Source organism: Strix aluco, chromosome W, assembly GCF_031877795.1.
Source record: "Strix aluco isolate bStrAlu1 chromosome W, bStrAlu1.hap1, whole genome shotgun sequence".
Taxonomy (NCBI): Eukaryota; Metazoa; Chordata; class Aves; order Strigiformes; family Strigidae; genus Strix; species Strix aluco.
In genome coordinates this window covers 15,414,881-15,441,414 of record NC_133970.1, presented here as the reverse complement: position 1 = coordinate 15,441,414, position 26,534 = coordinate 15,414,881, and the positions used below count along the sequence as shown (strand labels likewise).

Genomic DNA, 26,534 nt, shown 5'->3' with positions numbered 1-26,534 from the left:
ATGAGACTATAGTATATCTTCCGCCTTCCGAAGTATCTACTCTGCTTTATATGTTTGTGAGCAGAGAGAATAGGTTACACTTTTCAGTGTTTTTCTGTTAACGCTGTTTTGTGTTTTGTTTGAAGCATATGGAGTAAAATCCGACTGCAATATAAAAATAGAGGAGAGAATTAGCAGAACAGTTTGACTTGGTGACTGTTATTTTCTCAGAAGCAGCCAAGTCTTGCTTCTTTTTATATACCATTTTTTATTTAATTCAATATGACTAATCTAGAAAATTGATAAAGGACACAATGTATATCCATTAATAATGCTTGACATTTCTAAAAGAGAAATTTTCAGGTTTGCAAATCTTTAGTTTTACTGAGAAAGATATAAATTTTGCTTTACTATTCAAATTTTCATACTTTGAATTGCATACAAGTTGGTTCTTTTTAAGCTAAAGAAACAACTTCAGATACTTCAAAGTATTATTTTTTTTTTTTTTTAGACATGTCTGTTCTACTGCAAGAAGCTGAATCTGACTTTTTGTTACACTGTTTTGTGCCTTTCTCTCTTAGGACTGGATGAAGGCTCTTCAGATGTTTTGCAGTTTAAGAAAAAGCAGTCCAGGGACATCAAATAAACGTCTACGTCAGGTGAAGCTTTATAGATATGGGGGATGGGAGGGGGAGAGGTTGTCTCCTTGTTGCAAAGTGATGATACATCTCAGAACTTTACTTTCAAGAACAGTAAATCCTGCATGTACTTTCTTTTTCTTGGAGTTCTGCAGTACCTTTGTTAAGCCAACTGTAATGACTTCCACTTTATTATAATATCTATATACACAAAGAACAAAATGGTTTTGGGCAATTGGCAGATGCTTTGCTAGGTATTCATTTCTGACCACATTTGAGTAAAAGTGTCCAAGAATTCAGCATTTGTATTGTCTTAACTCTTACAATTCACCAAATTTGACAGACTTATGTCACATGTAACCAAAATACTAGTATAACTAATATTATTATTTTTTTCTGTGACAAATACATGCTGAACTGTGATTATGGCATAATTTCTTTTGGTCTCTTGAGAGTACTGTTGTGTCCAGAATTTCTTTTGGAGGTAAAGGACAGATAGTCATAAATGGCTACATCAGTGATGATTGGAGAATAACAGGAATCAAGAATCCCTGGTGTCTTTGAATACTATGAATGCTGGAAGTAGCTGTTTTATCAGTCTATGGTGTCATGGTTTAACCCCAGCCAGCAACTAAGCACCACACAGCCACTTGCTCACTCCTCCCCCCCTCCCAGTGGGATGGAGAGGAGAGTCGAAAAAAAAGTAAAACTTGTAGGTTGAGATAAGAACAGTTTAATAACTAAAATAAAATAATAATAATTAATAATAGTATTGAAAAGGAATATAACAAAGAGAGTAATAAAACCCAAGAAAAGACAAGTGATGCACAATGCAATTGCTCACCACCTGCTGACCGATGCCCAAGCAGTGATCTGCCCCTCCTGGCCAGCTCCCCCCAGTTTATATACTGAGCATGATGTTCTGTGGTATGGAATAACCCTTTGGCTAGTTCTGGTCAGCTGTCCTGACCATGCTTCCTTCCATCTTCTTATGTACCTGCTTGCTGGCAGAGCATGGGAATCTGAAAAATCCTTGACTTAGTATAAACAGTACTTAGCAACAACTAAAATATCAGTGTGTTATCAACATTATTCCCACACTAATCCAAAACCACAGCACTGTACCAGCTACTAGGAAGAAAATTAACTCTATCCCAGCCAAAACCAGAACATATGGAAAAAGGAATACATTTTTTTTTTTAGGAAACACAGAATTATTCTGTGGTCAACATTAAAGATGATTGAATATTTCTGAAGAACCAGACTAAATTAGGTAAATTGATATATGAACTGGCAGAAGAAATTAGGAGCCACAAAAATGAAGCACCTACAGAATGATCATCTGAACCAATTCTGTACTTCCAAAAGCAAAAAAATATTAGGATGCATGAAGAAATAGAAAAAAGATGCTATTTAATATTTATAGTATTCTCACTTAGGGTACAGTTAGTTTTGATCATCTTATATCAAAATGCATAAAGGAAATGAGAAAATTATTTTCATTATAGGCTGGAATGAGTAAAAGAATTTCCAAGTAAATAAGTGTGGGAAATATTGGACTATTTAGAGAGGTGAAAAGTATAAAAAGCATGAATGATCAAGGTAGATAAAGTGTATAAAGATAAAAAAATCATACTTCCATGACTGTCTTACAGAAATTATATCAGTTTCAGGGTTTCTTGAACTGTCCTTTGAAACTTCTGTTACTGAATATTTGGATTTAAATGGAATTTTGACCTGATCAAGTATGATATTTCCTGTATTTGTCTAAATTGACTTCAGTTGATATCAGTAGATATTTGATTAAGCTATAAATTGCGTGCAATTCAGAAGTTTGTAAAATAGTAGACTTTAAAATGTATTTAATGTAAATGATTTCAGAGAGTTCACTTCTCATTTTCTGGAAATTGAGTTTCCAAGTGCTATTATTTTGAGAATCTATAGTTCAGACTAATATCTTCCTTTTAACAGGGAGAAAACAGTGTAGTGTGTTAAATGAGAATTTTATGTAATCTACTGTTGTTTAGAATAGAATAGAATATTTCAGTTGGAAGGGACCTACAATGATCATCTAGTCCAACTGCCTGAACAATTCAGGGCTGTCCAAAAGTTAAAAAATATTATTAAGGGCATTGTCCAAATGCCTCTTAAACACTGACAGGCTTTGGTCATCAACCGCCTCTCTAGGAAGCCTGTTCCAGTGTTTGACCACCCTCTCAGTAAAGAAATGTTTCCTAATGTCAAGTCTGAACATCCCTGATGCAGCTTTGAGCCATTCCCATGCATCCCATCACTGGATATCAGGGAGAAGAGATCAGCACCTCCCTCTCCATGTCCCCTCCTCAGGAAGCTGTAGAGAGCAATGAGGTCGCCCCTCAGCCTCCTTTTCTCCAAACTAGACAAACCCAGAGTCCTCAGCCGCTCCTCATAGGACATTCCTTCCCGCCCTTTCACCAGCTTTGTTGCCCTCCTCTGGACACATTCAAGTACCTTAACATCCTTCTTAAATTGTGGGGCCCAGAACTGCACACAGTACTCAAGGTGAGGCCACACCAATGCTGAATAGACCGTCTGGTTCTGCTGTGTTTGATGCACCCCATGATGCGTTTTGCCCTCTTGGTTACCAGGGCACGCTGCTGACTTGTATTGTGCCTAATTTGTTTTGAGAATGGTCAGTGTTAGGTTAATGGTTGGACTAGATGATCTCCAAGGTCTTTTCCAACCTAGATGATTCTGTGATTCTGTTAGGAAAGCACCAAATATGGCACTGTGTTTGGAGTTGCACGTGACTCTTACTCAAGGTACGAGTCTTTGACTTCAGTAGAATTTTCTATGCATAGAAAAGTTAGTATTTGCAAATCTTAATGTCTCGTAGTGATGGTTTTAAAAGTAAAAAATAAGATGGGTTAAAACTATTGTGCTGGAGGTTTATTTTCAAGTTATTTGAGTTGCTCTTAATTTGTCACTGGTGCCTCTTAAAATCTTGTTCCATTATATCTGTTCCCTGCTCTTTCTATTAAAAAATTACATTTTGTATTTAATATTTATACCTTAACGTTAAGCCTTCACATGGGGGGGAGATTCCATTCTTTCTTTTTTAAAAAAAAAAAAAAATTTTGTGTATTTTCTTTAGGTCAGCAGTCTTATTTTGCATGTAGAAGAAGCTCATACGCTCCCAGTAAAACATTTTACTAATCCATATTGTAACATCTACCTGAACAGTGTCCAGGTAGCAAAAACACATATCAGAGAAGGGCAGAACCCTGTATGGTCAGAAGAATTTGTCTTTGAGTAAGTCTTAATCTTATTGAATTACTGAATTTCACTTGAAAGTTGCATTGCATTTAAGATTCTTTACTCTGTACTGTTTTGCATATGCTTTTTAAAAATACTGTATGTGTGGTTATATAGCAGCCACCTTTCAGCCACAAATGCATGGGTTGAATTTTATGTATGCATCTAAGTATCTTTGTTAATATAATTCTTTGGCTGATCATGAGAACTCAGGATTGAAATAACTTTAGAATAAGTTTAAATGTTGGCCAAGTATAGTATTAATTGAGTCTTTCTGTCTTTTTCCCTAGTGATCTTTCACCTGATATTAATAGATTTGAGATAATTCTTAGTAACAAAACAAAGAAAAGTAAAGATCCAGATATATGTAAGTATTTTTCTGTAAAAGATGAACATGTGTTGCAACAGTGGATACATTTTTCATTGCTCTTGTCAAACACTGTCATAAGAGAATTAAGTATATTCTGTGATTACCGTACATCTGTATTGGTATGTTTTGGATGTCTGTTACTGACTACATTAATGTTTTTACAATAAGCACCTAGTAGTAAAATGCACAGTAATCCAATCCTATGTATCTGATGGCTTTTCTAGCTCTATTCCAGTATACCTATTATGTTATACTGTGACTATGTTTACAAAAAAAAATAAAATAAGAGGAAAGAGAAGCTGTCAGAATTCATCTGCTCCATAAAATGTTACGTTCCACTAAATTAATTTCTTTAATCTGTTTTAAGCCCAACTGTGTGGAATCTCTTTTGTCCTTTTCAGGTTTTTTTGTTGCTTCCAGTGAGAAAGAGGGAGGAAAGGTAGCAATTTAAAGGTGTTTATTTAAAAATAAATAAACACAAATTCAACTTGACAGTCTGTAGAACAAAATTTGCCTCAGTCCTGTGTCATCCTGTTCTTCCCCCCCATTCTCTCTCATCTGTGTTCCCAAGAATTTACTTTCCTCCTGTTATGTACACAGATTCTTCAGCTGTTTTGTTTCTATTTTTCTATTCCAGCAAACTACTAGCAAGATGGTAAGACTTATCAGCTTTCCAAAAAAAAAAAACCCAAAACCCAAACCCAAACAAACCCCAAACCAAACCCAAACCAAAAAACTCTCCCCAAAAAACCACACCTGGATTCTGAGCCACACAATGTGGTTTTTTGGTTTTCAAGGTATCTTGTTTCCCACCATACTTGTAACTTCAGCCCTTTGCCTCTTCTCCACTGCCTGCAGTGCAGACACCCTCCTGCGCAAGATTTGTTCCAAGTACTTTTCTGTTGTGTTCAGACTTGTCCCAAAGCCTGGCACAGTATTTATAATCTGTTGCTGTTGGTTTTGGTTTGCATGTATTGTGTTACTGGCCTGTTACCTTTGTCTCAGCATCAATTTCTTTCTCTTTCTTTTCCTCCGAGAAGAGATTTATAGGGAAACCTTGGCCAAAGTAGAAGAATTACTTATAAGACTGAATGCTTTTGCAGAACCTAATTCAATTTCAAAACTCTTGCCCTTTCCTCTGACTAGAAAAGTTTCTGCATAGCAGAAGGAAAAAAGATGTATTTCATTTGACAGACAAAAGAACTTTTTAATTGACCTTGTGACCTTGTTCTTGCGCAGTTCTTCATTTGAGCTAGAAAATTCTTTATCTGGGAAAAAGCTTTGGTTAGTAAAAGAACCTTTCAAAGGATAATTCATGAATGGAATACTTTGGTAACTTCTTTTAAAGTGTTTTTGTAGTTTCTTCTCTCTGTCCTGATTAAGGAGACTGTGCTACCTTTAGATGTATTCAACTGGTGGAAGGTTATAGATTGTTTCCTTATCTAGGTCAAGAGGATTGGCAATGTTTCTTGATTATGGTTAGGTAGACAATTAGAGCATAAACTAAGAGTTCTTTGGTTTGGGGATAAGGATTAGATGATATCAACTTGAATTAACAAGCATCTCTGCCTACATCCCCGTCCCTGTTAAATATTTGAGGTATATGGGGGGGAAAACTGAGCTAAAAGAGATCTTATCCAACTTGCCTGTGTGCAAAAGCAAGAAAATGGGTTGGTTACCTTTCTGAACATTTCTCCTTTATAGTCACAGTTATTAAATGTGGATTGCTCTAAAGTTGGAGTAATGTGAGGCTCATCTTCCCAGCTAACCCATTAAGTCAACTTTTCTGCTTGTTTTACCTGTCATATAAAGCAGAATGATGGCCCAAAAATCTGGTATTGGTTTCACTGCTTTTTCCTTCCATTGTAACACACAAAACTAAATACCAAAATGATACAAGTATGAGGGCTACTTTTTTCAGTATTTGTGGTGGCTGGCTGCCAGGTGCCCACTAAGACCTCTCGCTCCCCCTCCTCAGTGGGACAGGGGAAGAAAATAAGATGAAAAACTCATGGGCTGAGATAAAGGCAGTTTAATAAAGAAGAGCAAAGGCCGCATGTGGAAGCAAAGGAAAACAAAAAGATTTATTCTCTACTTCCCATCAGCAGGCGATGTCCAGCCACTTCCTGGGAAGTAGGGCCTCAGTATGCGTAGCAGTTGCTTTGGAAGACAAACACCTTAATAACAAATGCCCTCTCTACTCCTCCTTTCTCTTGGCTTTTATTGCTGAGCATGATGTGATATGGTATGGAATATCCCTTTGGTCCGTTTGGGTCAGCTGTTCTGGCTATGTCCATTCACAATCTCTTGCCCACCCCTACTGGCCTTTGGGTGGGGGAATTGGGGAGACAGCCTTGATGGTGTGTGAGCACTGCTCAGCAGTAGCCAAAACTGGTTTGTTATCAACACGTTCTAGCTACAAATACAGAGCACAGCACTGTGAGGGCTGCTATGGGGAAAGTTAACTCCATCCCTGACAGACCCAATACAAGCATTTAAAAATATTTCTTTAGTTCTCAAGTCTTTCACTTTGAAATTTGCCTATTATGAGTATTGATTCCATTATTAATAGCTGGATGTCCAAGTGGAGAGCAGTGACGACTGGTGTTCCTCAGGGGTCGGTGTTGGGATCAGTGCTGTTTAACATCTTTGTCGGGGACATGGACAGCAAGTTTGCTGACGACACCAAGCTGTGTGGTGTGGTCGACACACTGGAGGGAAGGGATGCCATCCAGAGGGACCTTGACAGGCTTGAGAGGTGGGCCCATACAAACCTCATGAAATTCAATAAGGCCAAGTGCAAGGTCCTGCACATGGGGCAGAGCAATCCTGTGCACAAATGCAGGCTGGGCAATGAGTGGATTGAGAGCAGCCCTGTGGAGAAGGACTTGAGAGTAGTAGTGGATTGAAAACTGACTATGAGCCAGCAATGTGTGCTTGGCAGCCCAGAAAGCCAACTGTATCCTGGGCTGCATCAAGAAAAGTGTGGCCAGCAGGTCGAGGGAGGTGATTGTGCCCCTCTACTCCTCTCTCGTGAGACCCCACCTGGAGTGCTGTGTTCAACTCTGGGGCCCCCAACATAAGAAGGACATAGACCTGTTTGAGTGGGTCCAGAGGAGGGCCACAAAGATGATCAGGGGGCTGGAGCACCTCCCTTATGAGGACAGGCTGAGAGAGCTGGGGTTGTTCAGCCTGGAGAAGAGAAGGCTCCCAGGAGACCTTCTAGCAGCCTTCCAGTACTTAAAGGGGGCCTACAGGAAAGATGGGGAGGGACTTTTTATTAGGGAGTGTAGCCATAGGACAAGGGGTAATGGTTTTAAACTGAAAGAGGGTAGATTTAGATTAGATATGAGGAAGAAATTCTTTAACATGAGGGTGGTGAGGCACTGAATCAGGTTGCCCAGAGAGGTTGTGTCTGCCCCCTCCCTGGCAGTGTTCAAGGCCAGGTTGGACGGGGCTTTGAGCAACCTGATCTAGTGGAAGGTGTCCCTGCCCATGGCAGGGGGGTTGGAACTAGATGATTTTTAAGGTCCCTTTCAACCTAAACCATTCTATGATTCTATTATTTCTATATTTTTACTTTTAAGAGGTATTTCAAATATTCAGAAATTATACTAAACACTTCAGCATCAATTCTGCTTGTTTTCTTTGTTTCTCTAAGAGTTTGTTAATAGTTTATTCAAATAAATATATAAATATAACTTGGAAAAAGAAAAAAAAAAAAAAACAAAAAACAAAACCTCTGGCATATATTGTTAGATTTCAGCTGTTGCTACTAAAAATTGGGATGCTCAAATTTGATCAGACAGTTAAATCAGTAAATGTCTTAGGGCAGTTCCATGTAGTGTTCAGATGGAGTGGAAGTTCTGGTTTGGTTTTGCACCAGGATAGTTGGTTAATTTCAGATTAATTTATGTTGAAAAAGAAAAAAATTTTGTACTAGAGGCAGTCACCTCATGCAGTCAAGTCTGTAGAGCAAAATCATAGAATCATAGAGTACACAATATTCCAGGTGGGGTCTCATGAGAGTGGAGTAGAGGGGGAGAATCACCTCTCAACCTGCTGGCCATGCTTCTCTTGATGCAGCCCAGGATATAGTTGGCTTTCTGGGCTGTGAGCACACATTGCCTCTGTCTCTGCTTTCAGGAAGTTTGTATTTGCAGTAGTGCCACAGCTTGTTTTTGAAGTTGGTATTTGAGAATATGCAGTTGGAGGAAAAAAAATGTCACTGTGATACACATTTATCACTTCTGTGGCACTGGGAAATAAGCCTACTATTTCAGGGTATAGACTTGGCTCCTTCTCTCCCATACTCTCCAGGAAAAAATGCACTAAACATGTTAAATGCAAAGTATGTAGTGTTCTCAGTAGACATGTGTGGACATTGGACAAGGGAGAGAGACTATGGATACTTGTTAATGGTAATAACAACATACTGTCTACCACCACTAAGTACCAAAAATAAGATTTTGTTAGCCCCTTCTGTGAAGAACAAAGTGTAAGAGGTTCCAGTCCTTAACAGCTAACATGTCAGTGAGTTGTGGGCGGGAAAGCCAGGATTGTCTGTGTATTGAGCAATTTCTTCTTTGTCAACATTTAGATAGGCTTTTATTCTGAATCAGTAACTGTAAATGTTTTTAGGGGTTTTTTTTTGAGTGAGTGGATGTTTTTGGTTGGTTCTGGTTGGGTTCAACAAAGGTTTCACTGTAAACTTAAGTTCATTTACATTCTGAGGAAAACATAAGTTTGAACCACTTTTAAATTTGATTTCCAGGTTATAATTATTAATAATCAAAATATAAACTTGTTACTAAATATTAATCTATAAGTTTTATTTGCAAATAAACCATTAAGAAACTTCAGACTTTTTTTTTGTGCTAATATTCATCACTTAAAATATTTTTGGATCAAGGTTGTTGTATGTAGTTCTTAACTGTGCTTGCAGAGAAGGGATCAACTATTGGTTTTTTTCTTTATGTTTGTTATTCTATCATAATGTGCTAGACTGCAAAGTGTAAACATCCTTAAATTCTCAACTAATGGCAGTCTCTTATTGAACATAGCCTAATAGTTCAATATACGTTGCTAGTAGCAGAAAGTGTTCCTTTAAAGTCTTTGAATATAAATTATGATAACAAGTATTCTGCAGTCCATATATTGATATTTCTGTTTCGATCTTTTAAGATCAAAGCAAGATTATGGTATTTATATTATTGCTAGGTGGTGCTACTATATAACCATGGGAAAAATGAAATCATCAGATTATTCTGAATCCTGTATCTCACTGTTCCTGTCAGTGAGATATATGCCTTATATGCGCAAGGAAAACAAGAAGGAAGCATGTTCCTCAGCTGAGGACACGAGAGCTTTGCTCAGAAGAAATATTTTGGGAAAGTCAATTGATTATCTGGTCTAAAGACAGTCCAATCCACACTTGTGATAAGTAGCAGATATGATGATGCATTGATTTACCCACTACTTGACAGACTTGAATGTGTTACTTTAACAGTTCATCAACTCCAAAGAATATGAAATATGAAGTGTGTATTAGAAATGTGATGTTATTCTGTTCTGATTATGCAAATGATGTCACAACATATTGCTGAATTGGGGCAGTGGAAAGTCTACTAGAACTGTTCATAGGCTTTGTAGAAAAGTGAAAAACAAGTGTGTGATGGTTATTTTTGTGTTTTGTTTTTTTGGGGGGGTTGTTTTGTTTAAATGTGAGGGACTTGATCAAAAGTAGATTTCATCGAGAGTTGCAGAAAAAGAGTGTTTGCTTGGAAGTTCCAGACAGTCTGACAGGCTAAATGTGAAACTGAAGCTGTGTATCTCCTCTTGGAAGTCTGTGGGTATATCATAGAATGGTGTCTCTGCAAGCATCTGGGCCCTTTCTGTGTGAAGTAATTCAGTTCAGGAGGGCATGTGCTTATTTTGGAATGGTCAGTGGTCTGACAGCTGCAGTTTGAGTCAGCTGTCAGACCAGACTTTCAATTATGGTTGAATAGGCTGGTGCAGGTCATTGCTTAGTAATTTTATGGTACCAACACCACAAAAAAGTGAATTAATGATCTTGTCATTCTTAGTTTACTTTTTTCATTATTTATGCAGTAACCTGTCTGGGAATGCTTTTTTTAGATGGTTTGTATAAACTGTTACAGCCTTAACCTGGGAGTTCCTTAGTATTAAAGAAATACATCTGGCAACATTTGGGAAAGATGTAGTAATGCTAATAATAAATACTAAAAATAGTAACAAAGTGGTTCAAGAGCAGACCTGATGGAGGTATGAGCCCAAGGCTTCAAAAGAGGATAATGAATTCTAATCACTTTACCTCTTTTAATTTTCTGATTGCTGCCTAGGTTTGCTAGGTAGCTGGGGGAGAAGGGGGGCTTTTTCCCCTATTTAGGTGTTAAAAAGAAAACTTTGCTAATATCTGTGTGTATATATTATTTGCAGCACATTTTATATTTCAGGTTCAGTTTTCAGGAGTCTGTTACACCATCTAAGATGTAATCTGTCAGTATACCCGATGGCACAAATTTTGATCAGTTTTATTAATACTCTTGCTGAAACAAGATGATGTGCTGAAAACAAACTTTTTTTATTCAGTACTAGCACTGTTTTGCTGGAGATAACCTACTTAACAATGCTTTTTTCCTAAAGTGTTTATGCGTTGCCAATTAAGCCGATTACAGAAAGGACATGCAACAGATGAGTGGTTTCAACTCAGTTCCCATATACCACTGAAGGGTATTGAGCCAGGATCTTTGCGTGTTCGAGCACGATATTCTATGGAGAAGATCATGCCAGAAGAGGAGTACAATGAGTTTAAAGAGGTATTAAGTTTGTTTCCTCAGTTTTTCTGTCAAAATTCACTTTCTCTGTTGTTTGAGAGAAATCTCAATAACACTAATAGACATAGCTAAGTAGTATTTGTAGTGACTGTTATGTTACGACAAGTTTCTGAACATTATTCTGGTTTTCTTTCAGCTCATACTTCAGAAAGAGATGCATGTAGTTTATGCCTTATCACATGTTTGTGGACAGGATAGAACACTGTTGGCTGGCATTTTATTGAAGATTTTTCTTCATGAAAAGCTTGAGTCACTATTGTTACGAACACTAAATGACAGGGAAATAAGCATGGAAGGTACTGTACTAATTACACTAACATTTACTGAAACTCTGGGGAGGGAAGGGCTCCCAAGTCTTCATTTCTGTCTCTTCCCTTAATTATATATCAAACTGTGAACACAGCATATTTTTTCCTCTACTTTTTGATATCTCCTTTTCCCAACTTTTCACTTCATTTTTTTTCAGATGAAGCTACTACTTTGTTTCGTGCCACCACTTTATCAAGTACACTTATGGAGCAATATATGAAAGCCACAGCAACACGTTTTGTTCACCATGCACTGAAAGACAGTATATTAAAGATAATGGAGAGCAAGCAGTCCTGTGAGGTGATACCTTGAACTATGTTTTTCTAAAATTTTGATTTCTTGAAATGATGATCTACTGGTTGTTTGCTTTGAAAGCATTTATTAATCCTTCAGAAATAATTTCAATACCGGAATGGAACTGATTATGAGATTTTTCTAAATGTTAGCTTGAACAATGTTCATAGCATCACTTTTAAATAATTTTTTTAACTAAAATTTCTTTAAATTATGTATTTATTCTTTAGGAATTATAGGTTCTTTTGTAGCAGTTACTGAATGGCCTACCCTAAATAACTTGTGTTAAGCTCCAGATATATTAGAAGTCAATATCTGAACTTAGTTTAATTTTAAATTTTAAAACTCCCTTACATTAACTGCTTGTGTTAGATTTTATTTCTAAAACGACCCTCCTAACTTCCATTTCACTTGAAATTTATGGAAAGAGGGGGGCAGTGTCCTCAGAAGACTGAATTAAAAGATATGAAAATATATGTAGTTAAAAAAAGATGGGTAGTTATGAATAGTGTTAAATGTCTGTGTTGTTAAAAGCATAGTGCACTAGAACTATAAAAACATTGCTTTTTCACATCAGTTTCCTGGCTAGCCATTGAAGCAGATTTGTAAGTTCTGTACAAGTCTGAGATTTGTACAGCAATAGAATATTTAATTTATTTTGAAATAGTATTCAGTGTGTAATATTATCAAATTATAGATGTAGTTCTATTCAAGACAAGAAACTTAGTCTTTTTTCCTTTTGGTTTTAGTTAAATCCCTCAAAATTAGAAAAAAATGAAGATGTAAACACTAATTTGGCACATCTACTCAGTATACTTTCAGAATTGGTGGAGAAAATATTCATGGCTGCAGAGATACTGCCTCCGTAAGTTTGCACTCTTCTGTTCAAATTTGTACTTGAAAAATTCTGTTTGTGTGATTTACATTGCACCGTAAAATGGTGTACTTATTGGTGTATCTTATACTAATCAGTCCTAAGACTAATTTCTTTAGGGCTGTTACATGTACAGAAGAAAAAAGAAACACTTCAATGAATTGTGCTTTTTGCACATGTGGTGGGTTGACCTTGGTTGGATGCCAGGTGCCCACCAAGTCGCTCTATCATTCCCCCTTCTCAGCTGGACAGGGGAGAGAGAATATAAAGAAAAGCTTGTGGGTTGAGATAAGGACAGGGGAGAGATCACTCACCAATTACCATCGTGGGCAAAAGAGACTCAACTTGGGGAAATTAATTTAATTTCTTGCCAATCAAAATCGGAGTAGGATAATGAGAAATAAAACCAAATCTTAAAACACCTTCCCCCCCACCCCTCCCCTTCTTCCCTGGCTCAACTTCATTTCTGATTTTGTCTACCTCCTCTCCCCAAGCGGTGCAGGGGGGCAGGGGATGGGGGTTGTGGTCAGTTCATCACCCGTTGTCTCTGCTGCTCCTTCCTCCTCAGGGGGAGGATTCCTCACACTCTTCCCCTGCTCCAGTGTGGGGTCCCTCCCACGGGAGACAGTCCTCCACAAACTTCTCAAGTGTGGGTCCTTTCCCCAGGGTGCAGTCCTTCAGGAACAGACTGCTCCAGTGTGGGTCCCCCAGTCACAGTTCCTGCCAGGAGCCTGCTCCAGCATGGGCTCTCCACAGGGTCACAGCCTCCTTCGGGCGCATCCATCTGCTCCAGCGTGGGGTCCTCCCCAGGCTGCAGGGTGAATATCTGCTCCACCGTTAACCTCCATGGGCTGCAGGGGATCAACCTGCATTACCATGGTCTTCACCAGGGGCTGCAGGGGAATCTCTCCTCTGGCACCTGGAGCACCTCCTTCCCCTTCTTCACTGGCCTTGGTGTCTGCAGAGTTGTTTCTCTCACATATTCTCGCTCCTCTCTCCCAGCTTTTGTTCTGTAGCAGTTTTTATCCCTTCTTAAATACGATATCACAGAGGCGCTACCACTGTCGCTGATGGGCTTGGCCTTGGCCAGCAGCAGGTCCGTCTTGGAGCCGGCTGGCACTTGCTCTGTTGAACACAGGGGAAGCTTCTAGCAACTTCTCACAGAAGCCCCCCCCCAAAGCCCCCCTGCTACCAAAACCTGCCACGAAAACCCAATACAGTGCAAAAGCTTTTGGCTAGCACACTTGCTTTTCTTTGAGGGAGAAGCTGCTAGATCCAAGGGGTCAGGGAAAGAAAAAAAAAATTAAAATATCAATCTCCACAAAGAGGTAGAAGACAGTACTAGTTAGCAGACAACTATATATATATATAAGTTAGTTACCAAGTCTTTCCAGTCCTTCTACTCTGAAAAAGAGATGGAATTATCAACAGCATTAAAAATACAAATGGGTGTTAGTAGAATGACACCCTGCTGTGATTACTTCTGTCTATCAGGGAAATGCACAGTTATTCTTTTCCTTTTTTAAAAAAAAGCTAAAATAAGTTGTTTAGACTGAAACCATCGAATAAAAAGTGCATAGCACTAGCAGTTTTCTTTTACTTTTTTATAATTAGCTTTTAATGTAAACAAAATGCTGAATTTTGCATTGTATACTGAGTCTGGCTGGGCTGGAGTTAATTTTCTTCATAGTAGCTGATATGGTGATGTGTTTTGGTTTTGTGACTAAAACAGCATTGACAAAATACCGGTATTTTGGCTACTGCTGAGTAGTATTTGCACAGTGTTGAGGTTTCCTCTCTTTGTCACTCAGCTGCTGCCTGTTGTGTCCGTGTGTGTGTGTGTATGTGTGTCCCCAAAAAAAAGGTGAGTAGGCTGGGGGTGTGTAAGAGGTTGGGAGGGCATGCAACCAGGACAGCTGACCCCAACTGATCAAAGGGATATTCCATACCATATGACATCATGCTCAGCAATAAAATCTGGGGGAAAGAAGAAGGAAGTGGGGTGTTCAGGGTTGTGGCATTTGTCTTCCCAAGTAACTGTTATTTGTGATGAGGCCCTGCTTTCCCTGGTATTTTTTTCCTGGTATGTGTCATGAATCTAATTCCGGCTTTTCAAAAGGGTAACCAACTAATTCGGAATGTCGCACAGGGTGGTAAGGTGTGTGGGAGAATTTGGGCAGGTACCTAGAGCGTGGTGTGGGACTTGAAACCTGGACAGGTGTGGAATGCTATTGAAGACAGAACACTTTAAGAAATGATGCCTCGTCTGTATCAGAGACACAACTTCTAGCACTGTGCTGGGGCCTGCTCTACCCCTACTGAGCCTCTCTTCAGCACTTGAAGGGCTCGAGAGGGTCTCTGGATCTGAGGACATACAAACAGACACTGTAGCTAAGCCAGAGACCCAACCCTCAACTATAACAGTCGTTCCTATAGTCAAGAAGAAGCAATGGAAGCAGAGATCCACTTATTTAGTAAGGGACGAAGAAGCTCCTCATGAGGGGAGAGCAGGAGGAAGAATCAGTAGAGGCAGCCTGTTCTGCAGCAGAGCACTCACAAGAACAGAAGAGGGAAGAAACTGAAATCATAAATGAGTCAGAAATCACCCGGTCCCTATACTTGAGTGAGCTGTGAGGTATGTGGACAGATTATGGCCACCAGCCAGATGAGCAGATTATCACCTGGTTGCTCCAGTGCTGGTTTATTGGGGCCAACAGTCAGGAATTAGAAGGTAGGGAAGACCAGCAGCTGGGATCCCTAGCAAGGGACCATGGAATTGACAAAGGGACTGAAAGAGGGGCAACAATCCACAGCCTCTGGAAGTAGCTCCTGTCGAGCATGAAGGCAAGGTATCCCCTCAAGGAAGGTCTTGTAAACTACTGAGGCAAGTGGACCATGATTGAAGAAGATACTCAGTATCTGAGGGAATTAGTGGTGGTGGTGGCGGTGGTGACCTAGAGCAACCTGGGCAATAACCAGGCCTCAAAAAGATCTGGATGAAGTCCAGTATTTGCAGTCCATGTGGCGGAAGTTTGTATGGAACACACTGATGTTGTATGCCAGCACCCTGGTGATAATGGACTGGACAGACATCGAGACACCAACTGTGGAAAAACTGGCCTGCCAACTCTGGTGCTTTGAAGAGAATCTCTCTTCCTCTCTGACCCTACAGGGCAGTGGAGAAACTGTCCCAACAGTTCCATCAACTTGACGAGTCTTTCTCCTTATCCCTACAGTCCGGTGCCTCAGCTATCAAGAGTGTTGTAATGAAATCAGCCTTTCTCTGCTCAAGGGAAAGGGAACTGTGAGAGCACGCCATGTACCACCCTGTGGTTCTAGCTCTGCAACTACAGGAAAGACATGAGGAAGTGGGGTGTTGCACCTACCTCAAACCTGGAAGACCACTTACATGAATTGCAAGGTAAAACAGCAGCCAAAAAGGCTCCATCGAGAGAACTGCTCCGGTTGCTGTTGAGCAATTCTCCAGACACAGTAAAAGGGCTGATCCTCCTTCTGATTCTAATGAAGGGACTTCTGGTTGGCAATTACAGGAGTCAGATAATGAATGCTCTGACCAGGAAGAGAGGGGCCATGTCTGCAGCCAGGTGGAGGAAAGGGACAGCCAGGTTTATTGGACTGTGTGGATTCAATGGCCTGGCACATCAGCCCCATGGGAGTGTAAAGCTTTGGTGGACATGGGTGCACAGTGTACCCTAATGCCATTAGGGTCCATGGAGGTGGAACCCATCTGGATTTCCGGAGTGACAAGGGGATCCCAACAGTTGTCTCTGTGTGAGGCTGAGGTGAGTCTTACAGGGGATAAGTGTCAGGAACATCCTATTGTGACTGGCCTGGAGGCTCCATGTATCCTTGGCATAGACTATTTCAGGAGAGGGTACTTCAAGGACCCAAAGGGGTACCAGTGGGCTTTCAGTATAGCTGCTGTAGATGCAGAGAGGATTAAAGAGTTGTCTGCCTTGCCCGGCCTCTTGCAGGACCCTTCTGTTGTGGGGTTCCTGTGTGTTGAAGAGCAGCAGGTGCCAACTGCTACCATGACATTGAACCAATGGCAATATCACACCAACCGAGACTCCCTGGTTCCCCTCCATGAGCTGATTCATCAGTTGGAGAGTCAAGGAGTGATCAGCAAGACTCAATCACCCTTGAATAGTTTCATATGGCCTGCAAAAGTCTGACGGAGGGTGGAGACTAACAGTGGCCTGAATGAAGTCATGCCACAGTTGAGTGCTGCTGTACTGGACATGGAGGAACTCCACTATGAGCTGGAGTTGAAGTGATTGGTCTGTGGATAAGTCCATGCTAGAGCAGGTACACCCCTGTGAAGGGACTGTGGCCTGTAGGTAAGTCCATACCAGAGCAGGTATGCCCCCAAAGGGACTGCAGCCCATGTAGGATCCGTGCTGGAGCAGGGGCAAGGGATGGAGTTCATTGCAATGTTGAACTCTATAGCCTGGTCCAAAAGGACCAGGGGTGGAGATTGTAATGGATATATGTTTAAATTGTTGTAACCCATGATTTGAGTTGTATGCTATAAGAAGTACTACAACAGGAACCACCCGAACTAATGGTGGATGAGCTTTGCAAGAAGCCAGGCAAGTGCAGCAGTGACCCGACCTGAGCTGGCTTTGGTGCCCAATAACTCCACACAACACACCACCTCTGTCCCAAATGACCACCATAACAGATGGAGCCCAAGTCACAGGCTAAATGAACTCAATGGACATTTTATGGATACTTCATGACGGGGCCTGTAGACTAAGGGAATAATATCTGTATGTATACTAAAGGATGAGAAGGGGGTGGTGGTGGTTAATGAGAATGTACTGGATAGTGTAGGACCTAAGTATGATGCAAATGGTATGGAATAAGGGGTGGAGATTTGTACTGGTTTTGGCTGGGATGGAGTTAATTTTCTTCATAGCAGCCTGTATGGTGCTGTGTTTTAGATTTGTGACTAAAACAGTGTTGATAACACACCCATGTTTTGGCTGAACAGTGCTTGCACAGTGTTGAGGGTTGTTTTTTCTCTCCCCGTTCTGCCCCCTGCCCCCCAGCAAATAGGCTGGAGGTGGGCAAGAAGTTGGGAGGGGACACAGCTGGGTCAGCTGACCCCAACTGACCAAAGGGATATTCCATACCATGTGACATCATGCTCAGCAATAAAAGCTGGGGGGAAGAAGGAAGGGGGGATGTTTGGAGTGATAGTGCTTGTCTTCCCAAGTAACCATTATGTGTGATGGAGCCCTGCTTTTCTGGAGATGGCTGCCTGCCAGTGGGAAGTAGTAAATTAATTCCTTATTTTGTTTTGCTTGCATGCGCAGCTTCTGCTTTACCTATTCAACTGTCTTTATGTTGGCCCAGGAGTTTTTCTTGCTTTTACCCTTCTGATTCTCTCCCCATCCTGCTGAAGGGAAGTGAGCAAGTGACTGGGTGGGAGCTTAGCTGCTGGCCGGGGCCAACCCACTACAGAATGGCAGAATAGAACAGAACTTTCTTTTGTGTCAGTGATGGCAAGGTTAGCATTAAAAGCTTCATTCTTTTAAGTATATGGTGTATCTCTTAACATTTTCTGAAATACACCAGAGCACCCCCATTTTTTGATAGGAGAGGACAATTGCTTAACTACTTTTAAACACCTTACCTGTATTTATGGATATACAAATTGTTATTCATTCAGTTAAAAAGTGGAAAAAACCCAAGAAAAAAGCCACCAAACCATCTTTTTTTTATTGTTTAAAAGGAAACAATACCTAAGAAATAGGAAAAAAACCGTATTATAAATCATTTAATGCACATGTGAATAATCAGAATTTCACTTGCACAAATAGGCGAGGACTTTCTTTGCCATTTGTAAATGGACTGTCATAGCCAATTTTAAATTAATTTAAAGCTTATGTCTGAATTATAAACCTAGCGTTGATAATAGTTCTGCACTAAGGGAGGAGGTTGGACTAGATCCTTTCTGAACAGCTTTTTTTATTCAGTGAAGTTTTTTAATGAAATTATTAATTGGCTGTTATTTTTACAGGACACTGAGATATATTTATGGATGCTTGCAGAAGTCTGTTCAAAACAAGTGGCCAGCTAATACCACAATGAGAACAAGAGTTGTTAGGTAAGTTACTTGTTACTTTATGCTGAAAAAAATCTTTTAACCTCTTATTATTGTCATACTTCAGTGTGCTTATCTATTTTTTTCTTTTAGTGCCAAAACTTTATATTACTTATATAGGTTACAAGAATATTTAAGATTATTATGGTACTGGGGCATGATATCCCAATTAAGGATTGAGAGCTTGCTAGATTCTTAGTCATGCTGTTGGAGCCTTGCTAGAGGTGTAGTATAGAGGTCAATATAGCTATACTTAATAGCTTTAACTTTGAATTTACTTGTATTTTGTTAAGTTTTACAAACTAATCTAAAATACGGATTTTCTTTTTCATGTTGGGAAAGAGAAAAAGTTATCTCAAAGTGATAGTTAACCTCTGGAGAGCAGTGACCTCTGAACATGATGTTCCTGTCATATGCTGTCTGGTAGGACCATGCCTTATCCAGGGACTCTTATGTAGTGTGTGTTAATTATTGGAAAAATCCTGCTAAGATGAATGTCCTTTAAAATGCAGATATAACATGTTAAGGAAACTAATACCTTCTCAGAAAGGTGATTGGACTGTCATTAAATTTCACTGAGGTACTGTCTGCATTGGAATATATAGTTCTCTGTATCAGTGAAGACTCCCAGTGCTGATCACTCAGAATCAACACACAGCGCTCATTTCTGAAAATACATACTTCTATGCTGTCCTAGTTTTGTTTCATTTCTCTGCTCCAGCCCAATCATGTTGAAACATTCCAGAGCCTCTGTAAAAATGTTGCAGACTACTGAACCTGGCTCCTGAACTGGAACTGAGTACAAAAACTCCAGTTTGCATTCATAAATCAATTGAATAAATAGTTCTTCATTTAACACTATCAGTTACCAGTGCAGGTCAAAAAAATCTTTGACAAAAACGAGGTCTTGACACTGTTGTTCTAAATGATACTAGGGGTTTAAGGGTATCAAAGCCACATCTCTTCTACATTTGCTTTACCTTTTTTTGCAAGCCTAGCTTGCTGGTAGACTAGCATCTGGCAACTGATATGATTTGCTGAGGTTAATCTCCCATTGAACAGTGTCTTCCAGATGGTTTGTCATTGGCTCTTGTTTATCACTTTGGTTGGAGACAGAAATGAAGATATGGGAGCCCTTCCTTCCTCAGAGTTTCAGTAAATGTTAGTGCAATTACTACAGTACCTTCCATGCTTATTTCTCTGTCATTTAGTGTTTGTAACAATAGTGACTCAAGCTTTTCATGAAGAAAAGTCTTCAATAAAATGCCTGTCAACAGTGTTCTGCAGGGGGTTTGCCTTCAAATTGAGGCTGCTCTTCTCAGAGGTGTTGGGGCTAGCCTATTCCAAGTGTGTAGAACTTAGAAGCAAATACCATGTCTCTTTCTGTTCCTCCCCATCTCCAGAGAGTGCCATGTGGCTTTCCTTAAGTGGATACAGCTGACATTCAGAATTTTCCTGGGGTTTCTGCTGGATACTATAAATATTGGGTCCCTTTCTCTTATTATCTTAGCCTTCATAAGTGGATACTTGTGACTTGTCTCTAGAGTACAGGTTTTCTTGCAGCTTCCAGTGAAGAATATTATCTTTTATTGCACTGGTTTTGGTCCAAAAACGATTACATATTCAGACAAGTGGATAGTTTTTAAGTGTCTGGGTAGCTTCCCTTCTATATAATTCAGAAAGTGCTGCCATTTCTGTCTGGTTGTAAAAACCCATGCATAGGTATTGACTCATTCTTAATTTAGACAGCTTGACTAGTGTAAGAAGCACTAAATCTTCTGTATCTGCAAGGTCCATCTTAGGTTCATACCCCAGTTTTCTTCAACTTCAGGCCATCTACAAGAGAAATCGATGTATGTGCCGTGACTTCAAAATTACTTACTTCCTCATAGCTTTAAGTTCATCTCATAGAAAATATTTTTGTTTCACACTGGCCCAGGAGTGTTTTGTCAGCCCATAATCCATGGTTCTTGGAGAAATAGGAAACTTCTATAACAGTATATATTGAAATTCAAGTGTCTTGGACACATGAAAGGTGTGTTAACCTCACTGCTACATGTGTCACTTCCAATTAATAACGGACAATAACATCACTGTATACTTAACAAGCAAGGTAGTGCAAGGTCCACTTCCAATCTTTTGTAAGTGGTCAGACTTATTGCTGTAGTGAAAAAACAGTCTGCCGGTAGTGTCCACGAACTCTGAACAAAATGAGAGGTGAGTTAGATTGCTTCAGTTGGTCCATATGTCACTTCATTTTATAGCAGTCTTCCAGAATTATGGTTAACCTGAGATGGATATTTTTTACTCTAGCTGTCAACAGAAAGTTAGATTTTTCTCATGCTAAACTGAAGGCTATTTTGGGTTTCTGTTTAATAAGTTCCTAGTTCTGCAGTCAAACTGAGCGCTTTTTCCTAGCTTTCTAGATTGTCTGGGTGGCAGCAATTACATCTGTGAGGAAAGTAGCTGATCCAGTATTATTCTTCTAGGATAACAGCATACTGTTATCAGGATATGGATCAGTTCAAGCTGAACTAAGGCCATGTTGCTGCCAAAAGAGAGGTTCCATTCTGACTGTACACTCTTGCTCTCCTTATGTTGGCCTGGGGAAGCGAGTGGCTGCAGGATGAATTACTTGCTATAGTAGACATTGGAACACTTGTAGGAGGCAGGAGATGAAGTGCTCTTCCTTTTTAAAGCCAGTGTGGTCTTAGACTACAGGCTTCAGTATGGCTTTACAGTTAAGCTTTTCCCAGGTGGTTTCAGAGGTTCACTTTAATTGGGAAATCAATATGAATATGCCTGTTTTTACTTCAGTTTTTATCATAGTTGAAATCATAACTAGATGTTCTTAATTAACAAACATATTCACGGAGTACAGGCTAGTTGTTTGTCATCTATCTCACAAAGATTTCCACACTGACTTAAATGCTTAAAGACTACATAATTTTACATTAATTCTTTAACTTTATTATTGAACAAAATACTATTTTTTTCCATTTCAGTGGCTTTGTTTTTCTTCGACTGATTTGTCCTGCTATCCTGAACCCAAGGATGTTTAATATCATCTCAGGTGACTATGCTTCAGACTGAATTCATACTCTTTGTAGTAATAGGCATGAACTTTAGTGCCTAATTTAGCAAAATATGAAGTCTTTTGAACACTGTGTCCAAAGTCATGTTATCCATATCAATTGATTGACTTTCTCCCTAAGGCAGCCAGCATACGGTTTTCACCCTCAAAGGTTAGACAGCGTTTATTCCCAATGTCTTGTTTTAAAGTAAAAAAAAAAAAAAAAAAAAGAAAAAAGAAAAAGTGGATGTTAAAGAAAAGTGTTTCATAAAATTGTTGTGAGTTAACCCCGGTGGGCAGATAAAGGACCACATGGTCGCTTGCTCACTTCCCTCCTTACCTGCAGTGGGACAGAGGAAGAGAAAAGGAAGAATAAAACCAAGGAAACTTGTGGGACAAGATAAAACAAACAAACAAAAATGAAAAAGTTGTTTAATAAGTGAAGGATAAATGGAGCAAAATAAAACAAGTGATGCAAAGGCAATCACACCACCTCCCATGGGTAGACCGATGCCCAGCCATTTCCTGAGCAAAAGATGGCTAACACCCATAAAACCCCCTCTTTTCTCTTTTATTGCTGAGCATGACATTATATGGTATGGAATATTTCTTTGGTTAGTTCGGGTCATCTGCTCAGTTGTGTCCCCTCCCAGCCTATTGAGCACCCCCCAATCTATTCACTGGGGGGGCAGAGTGAGAAACAGAGGTGGCCTTGATACTGTGTAAACACCATTCAGCAAAAGCTATAACATGAGTGTATTATCAGTACTGTTTTCATTAAAAAATCTAAAACAGCACCATATGAATTGCTATGAAGAAAACGAACTCTATCCTAGCCAGGCCCAGTACAAAAGCATCACCCTGTTTTTTGATGCTCTCTTTGTAGAGTGCATCTCTATCAGTAAATAAAACAGTGACAGGGACTATTCCTGTTTGCTAGAACAGGACTGTGAAATTGCTGTACTGATCTGTAGCACAGTTCTGGCTGATATCAGATAGCATTCTCCTAAACAGTTCTTAGGCGTGATTTCGGTGTTGGCATGCATCGGGGACCACATCTGACACAGTTGGCATGGGGCTTCACTGTGAAGCTTTAACAGTGAGGGAATGGATTATTCCATGGCAGTTGGCTTAAGTACCTAGAAATGTTTCTGAGCATTTTAACTTACAGATGTAGTTGAGGTCTTACAGATGTAAAGACTAGTATGTGTGTTACTGTTGTTCTAGACATAAAGCTGTGTTGATGGGATTTGAGGTTTTAAGTTTTGCTGTATTCCTTTGTGGTGGGTTGACCCTGGTTGGACACCAAGTGCCCACTAAAGCTGCTCTATCACTCCCCCTCCTCAGATGGACAGGGGAGAGAAAATATAATGAAAGGCTCATAGGTCAAGATAAGGACAGGGAGATCACTCAGCAATTACCATCACAGGCAAAACAGACTCAACTTGGGGAAATTAATTTAATTTATTACCAATCAAATGATAAATAACAAATTGTAGAAGAGCTTAACTTCCACGTGACTGCTGGAAGTTTTAAATGAAATGGCCAGTAACTCTCTACTTTGTATTCCTATCAGATTCTCCTTCCCCTACTGCTGCAAGAACGCTGACGCTGGTCGCAAAGTCTGTGCAGAATTTAGCAAATCTGGTTGAATTTGGAGCCAAGGTGAATATAATTTTACACAGAACAGTCTAGAACTGCATTTCCAATACATTTCAGTGTTCCTCTTTAATACAGACAAAAAATTGTTGTTTTCTTGTGCAAATCCTGATGTGTGACCTGGATATCTTATTGGCAGGGAGGCCTTGTTCCTGCAGTTTCTTCTATCCTCTTCAGCTGGAGCTCAACAGGGTATTGATTTAAACTAGAGCAGTAGCACAAAGTCTGGCTGAATTGGAAAGAGGAGTCAATCATTTGAGAATGAGTCATTTAGAAACTTACGTGAATGATTTGGTACATACCATGAAGATTTTGAATCTGGTAGTATGAACAACAGTTAAAATAATTGATGAACGAATGACCATACTAGTAGGTATTATAAAGAGTGATGCAACCATATTTTAATGCTATGAGAAAAGATAGACATTTGTTCCAAAGACAACAGTGGAAGTATGTGGACTGTTTTTTCTGTCTGTCAATGATCAAAAGGGTAGCAGTCATAATCTAGTATTCATAGAATCATAGAATATCTCAAGTTGGAAAGGACCCATAAGGATCACCAAGTCCAACTCCCTGCTCCTCTCAGGACTAACTAAAACTAAATCATATGACTAAGAGCATCGTCCAGACACTCCTTGAACTCTGACAGGCTTGGTGCCATGACCACTTCCCTGGGGAGCCTGTTCCAGTGACCGACCAACCTCTCAGTGAAGAACCTTTTCTTAAAGTCCAATACAAACTTCCCCTGGTGCAACTTCATTCCATTTCCTTGTGTCCTATTGCTGGTCACCAGAGAGAGGAGATCAGCACCTCCCCCTCCGCTGCCCCCCTTGAGGAAGTTGTAGACTGATGAGGTCACCCCTCAGCTTTGTCTTCTCCAAGCTGAACAAACCAAGTGACCTCAGCAGCTCCTCATAAGTCTTGCCCTTGAGGCCTTTCACCATCTTGGTCGCCCTCCTCTGGACACATGCTAATAGTTTGATGGCCTTCTTATATTAAGATGCCCAAAACTGCACACAGTACTTGAGGTGGGGCCGCACCAATGCAGTGTAGAGTGGGACAATCCCCTCCCCCGACCAGCTGGCTATGCTGTGCTTGATGCACCTCAGGACACAGTTGGCCTTTTTGGCTGCCAGGGCACACTGTTGACTCATATTCAACTTGCCATCAACCCAAACCCCCAGATCTCTTTCTTCGGGGCTGCTCTCCAGCCTCTCATCCCTCAATTTGTATGTATAACTAGCATTACCCTGTCCCAGTTGGAGAATCCAGCACTTGCTCTTGTTAAATTTCATACGGTTGGTGACTGCCCAGCTCTCTAGTCTATCCAGATCTCTCTGTAAGGCCTCTCTGCCCTCAAGTGAGTCCACAGCTCCTCCTAGTTTAGCATCATCATCAAACTTACTTAATGTACATTTGACTCCTGCATCCAGATCATTTATAAAAACATTAAAGAGCACTGGCCCTAAAACTGAGCCCTGGGGAACCCCACTGGTGACTGGCTGCCAGCCTGATGTAACCCCATTTAGTGTAACCTTTTGAGCCCAACCTGCCAGCCAATTAATTGCTCACCCAACATATTATGGACTTGTCTAGCTGTGTGCTGGACATTTTGTCCAGAAGGATACTGTGAGAGACAGTATCAAAAGCTTTCCTAAAATCCAAAAGCACCACATCTACTGGCTTCCCATGGTCAACTAGATGGATGTTGAAGTTGGAAAAGTGGGAGAGGAGAGGCAGGCAGCCATCTCACCACAAAGAAAACATCTATATGATGGTAAAATGGGTAAAATTTCTTTAGGAATATCCATATCAAAAAGATAACTGAGAAATGCTAGAGTAGAAATCTGTGATTAGAAAGAATCCATTCAAGAAGGATGTATCATCTGCCTTAAGTAGATGATGGGAGCCTTTTTGCATTTCCATTGATTATTTGATGTCAAAATGGGGAGACATCTTTCAGTAATATTGGCATGTCTCTGTATAAACCTTGAAATACATTCCACATCCATGTTCTTTTATATACTATATGTAATAATTCACTTTCAAATTGAGACCAATTAGGACTAAAATTCCAGCCTGGATATAGAATATTTTAATTCTGAAACATGAACAACTACCAACCTCTGGCTCCCCCCCTACACACACACTACACACACACACTTTTCCCCTACTTATTCCTTAGATTGGTGTTTTCTGTTGGTACAGCAGTTTGAAACACCCCTTTTATTTGTACTCATTTTCATATTGCTTGACATAATTCTGTAAATTGGTTTTACAAGTTGCACTAAAAAGCCTCAGCTTTTAATAAAGTTTCTATTGCACCACTAAAAGAATGCTAGCAACAGTTGGTCTGTTCTTGTTCCCAAGTCACAATGTGGCTGAACAATAAAAATCTGTTGACTTAAGCATAATGAAAGAAAGTGAGTTCAAGCTGCCATTATAAAGCCATTTGTCACTCACAACTTAGAATGAAAGCATTAAGGAAAGAATGAGGAGGGCACTTATGTCCTGATGTTACCTCTGAAAGTGTTTTCTCCATTATATAGCTGCAATGAAAAAAGAAGTCTGTCTTCAGTATTTCAGAAATGTAAAATTTCATGTCACAATGCGTATATAAACAATTTCAGAATTCATCTGGAATACAAAAAAGTGTAATCTTTTGACTGGTTGTACACCAGTCATTATAAACTCACTTGAAAAAATAAAATCACTCTAGATGACACATTTGTGTTTTGCAGTGTCATTTGTCTCTGATTACAATGTGTTCACTTCAACTATGACTATTAAATTGGTATTGATTTGTTCTAATAAATATTTTTAAACATTACTAGGAGCCATATATGGAGGGGGTAAATCCATTCATCAAGAGTAACAAACATCGTATGATCATGTTCTTGGATGAACTTGGGGTAAGTGGTTTAAAAACAAAAAAATTTTGGAAGCTGTATAGCAACATTGTAAATTTAAATTCTTTACAGTTCTTGTTAACTAGCTCAAAAATGCATCAGCTTCCACACAATTTTGAATGCTTGTTACTGAAAATTTTTTCTT

The 26,534-nt window shown here is 39.8% G+C and overlaps 2 protein-coding genes across 2 annotated transcripts in view; both read left to right on the top strand.

Moving 5' to 3' along the window:
* Nucleotides 1-26,534, top strand: part of LOC141917659 (uncharacterized) — a 198,947-nt gene that overhangs the window by 123,477 nt on the left and 48,936 nt on the right. The gene's annotated exons all lie outside the window — the stretch shown is intronic.
* The window catches only part of LOC141917657 (ras GTPase-activating protein 1-like), a 93,985-nt gene that overhangs the window by 63,111 nt on the left and 4,340 nt on the right, over nt 1-26,534 (top strand). Inside the window, exons 13-23 of the mRNA XM_074811023.1 lie at nt 561-638; nt 3,751-3,908; nt 4,202-4,278; nt 10,948-11,120; nt 11,275-11,434; nt 11,605-11,747; nt 12,491-12,606; nt 18,665-18,751; nt 21,754-21,821; nt 23,398-23,486; nt 26,315-26,392. Of these exons, the coding sequence (XP_074667124.1) occupies nt 561-638; nt 3,751-3,908; nt 4,202-4,278; nt 10,948-11,120; nt 11,275-11,434; nt 11,605-11,747; nt 12,491-12,606; nt 18,665-18,751; nt 21,754-21,821; nt 23,398-23,486; nt 26,315-26,392 (1,227 nt within the window). The remainder of the gene's footprint in view (nt 1-560; nt 639-3,750; nt 3,909-4,201; nt 4,279-10,947; nt 11,121-11,274; nt 11,435-11,604; nt 11,748-12,490; nt 12,607-18,664; nt 18,752-21,753; nt 21,822-23,397; nt 23,487-26,314; nt 26,393-26,534) is intronic.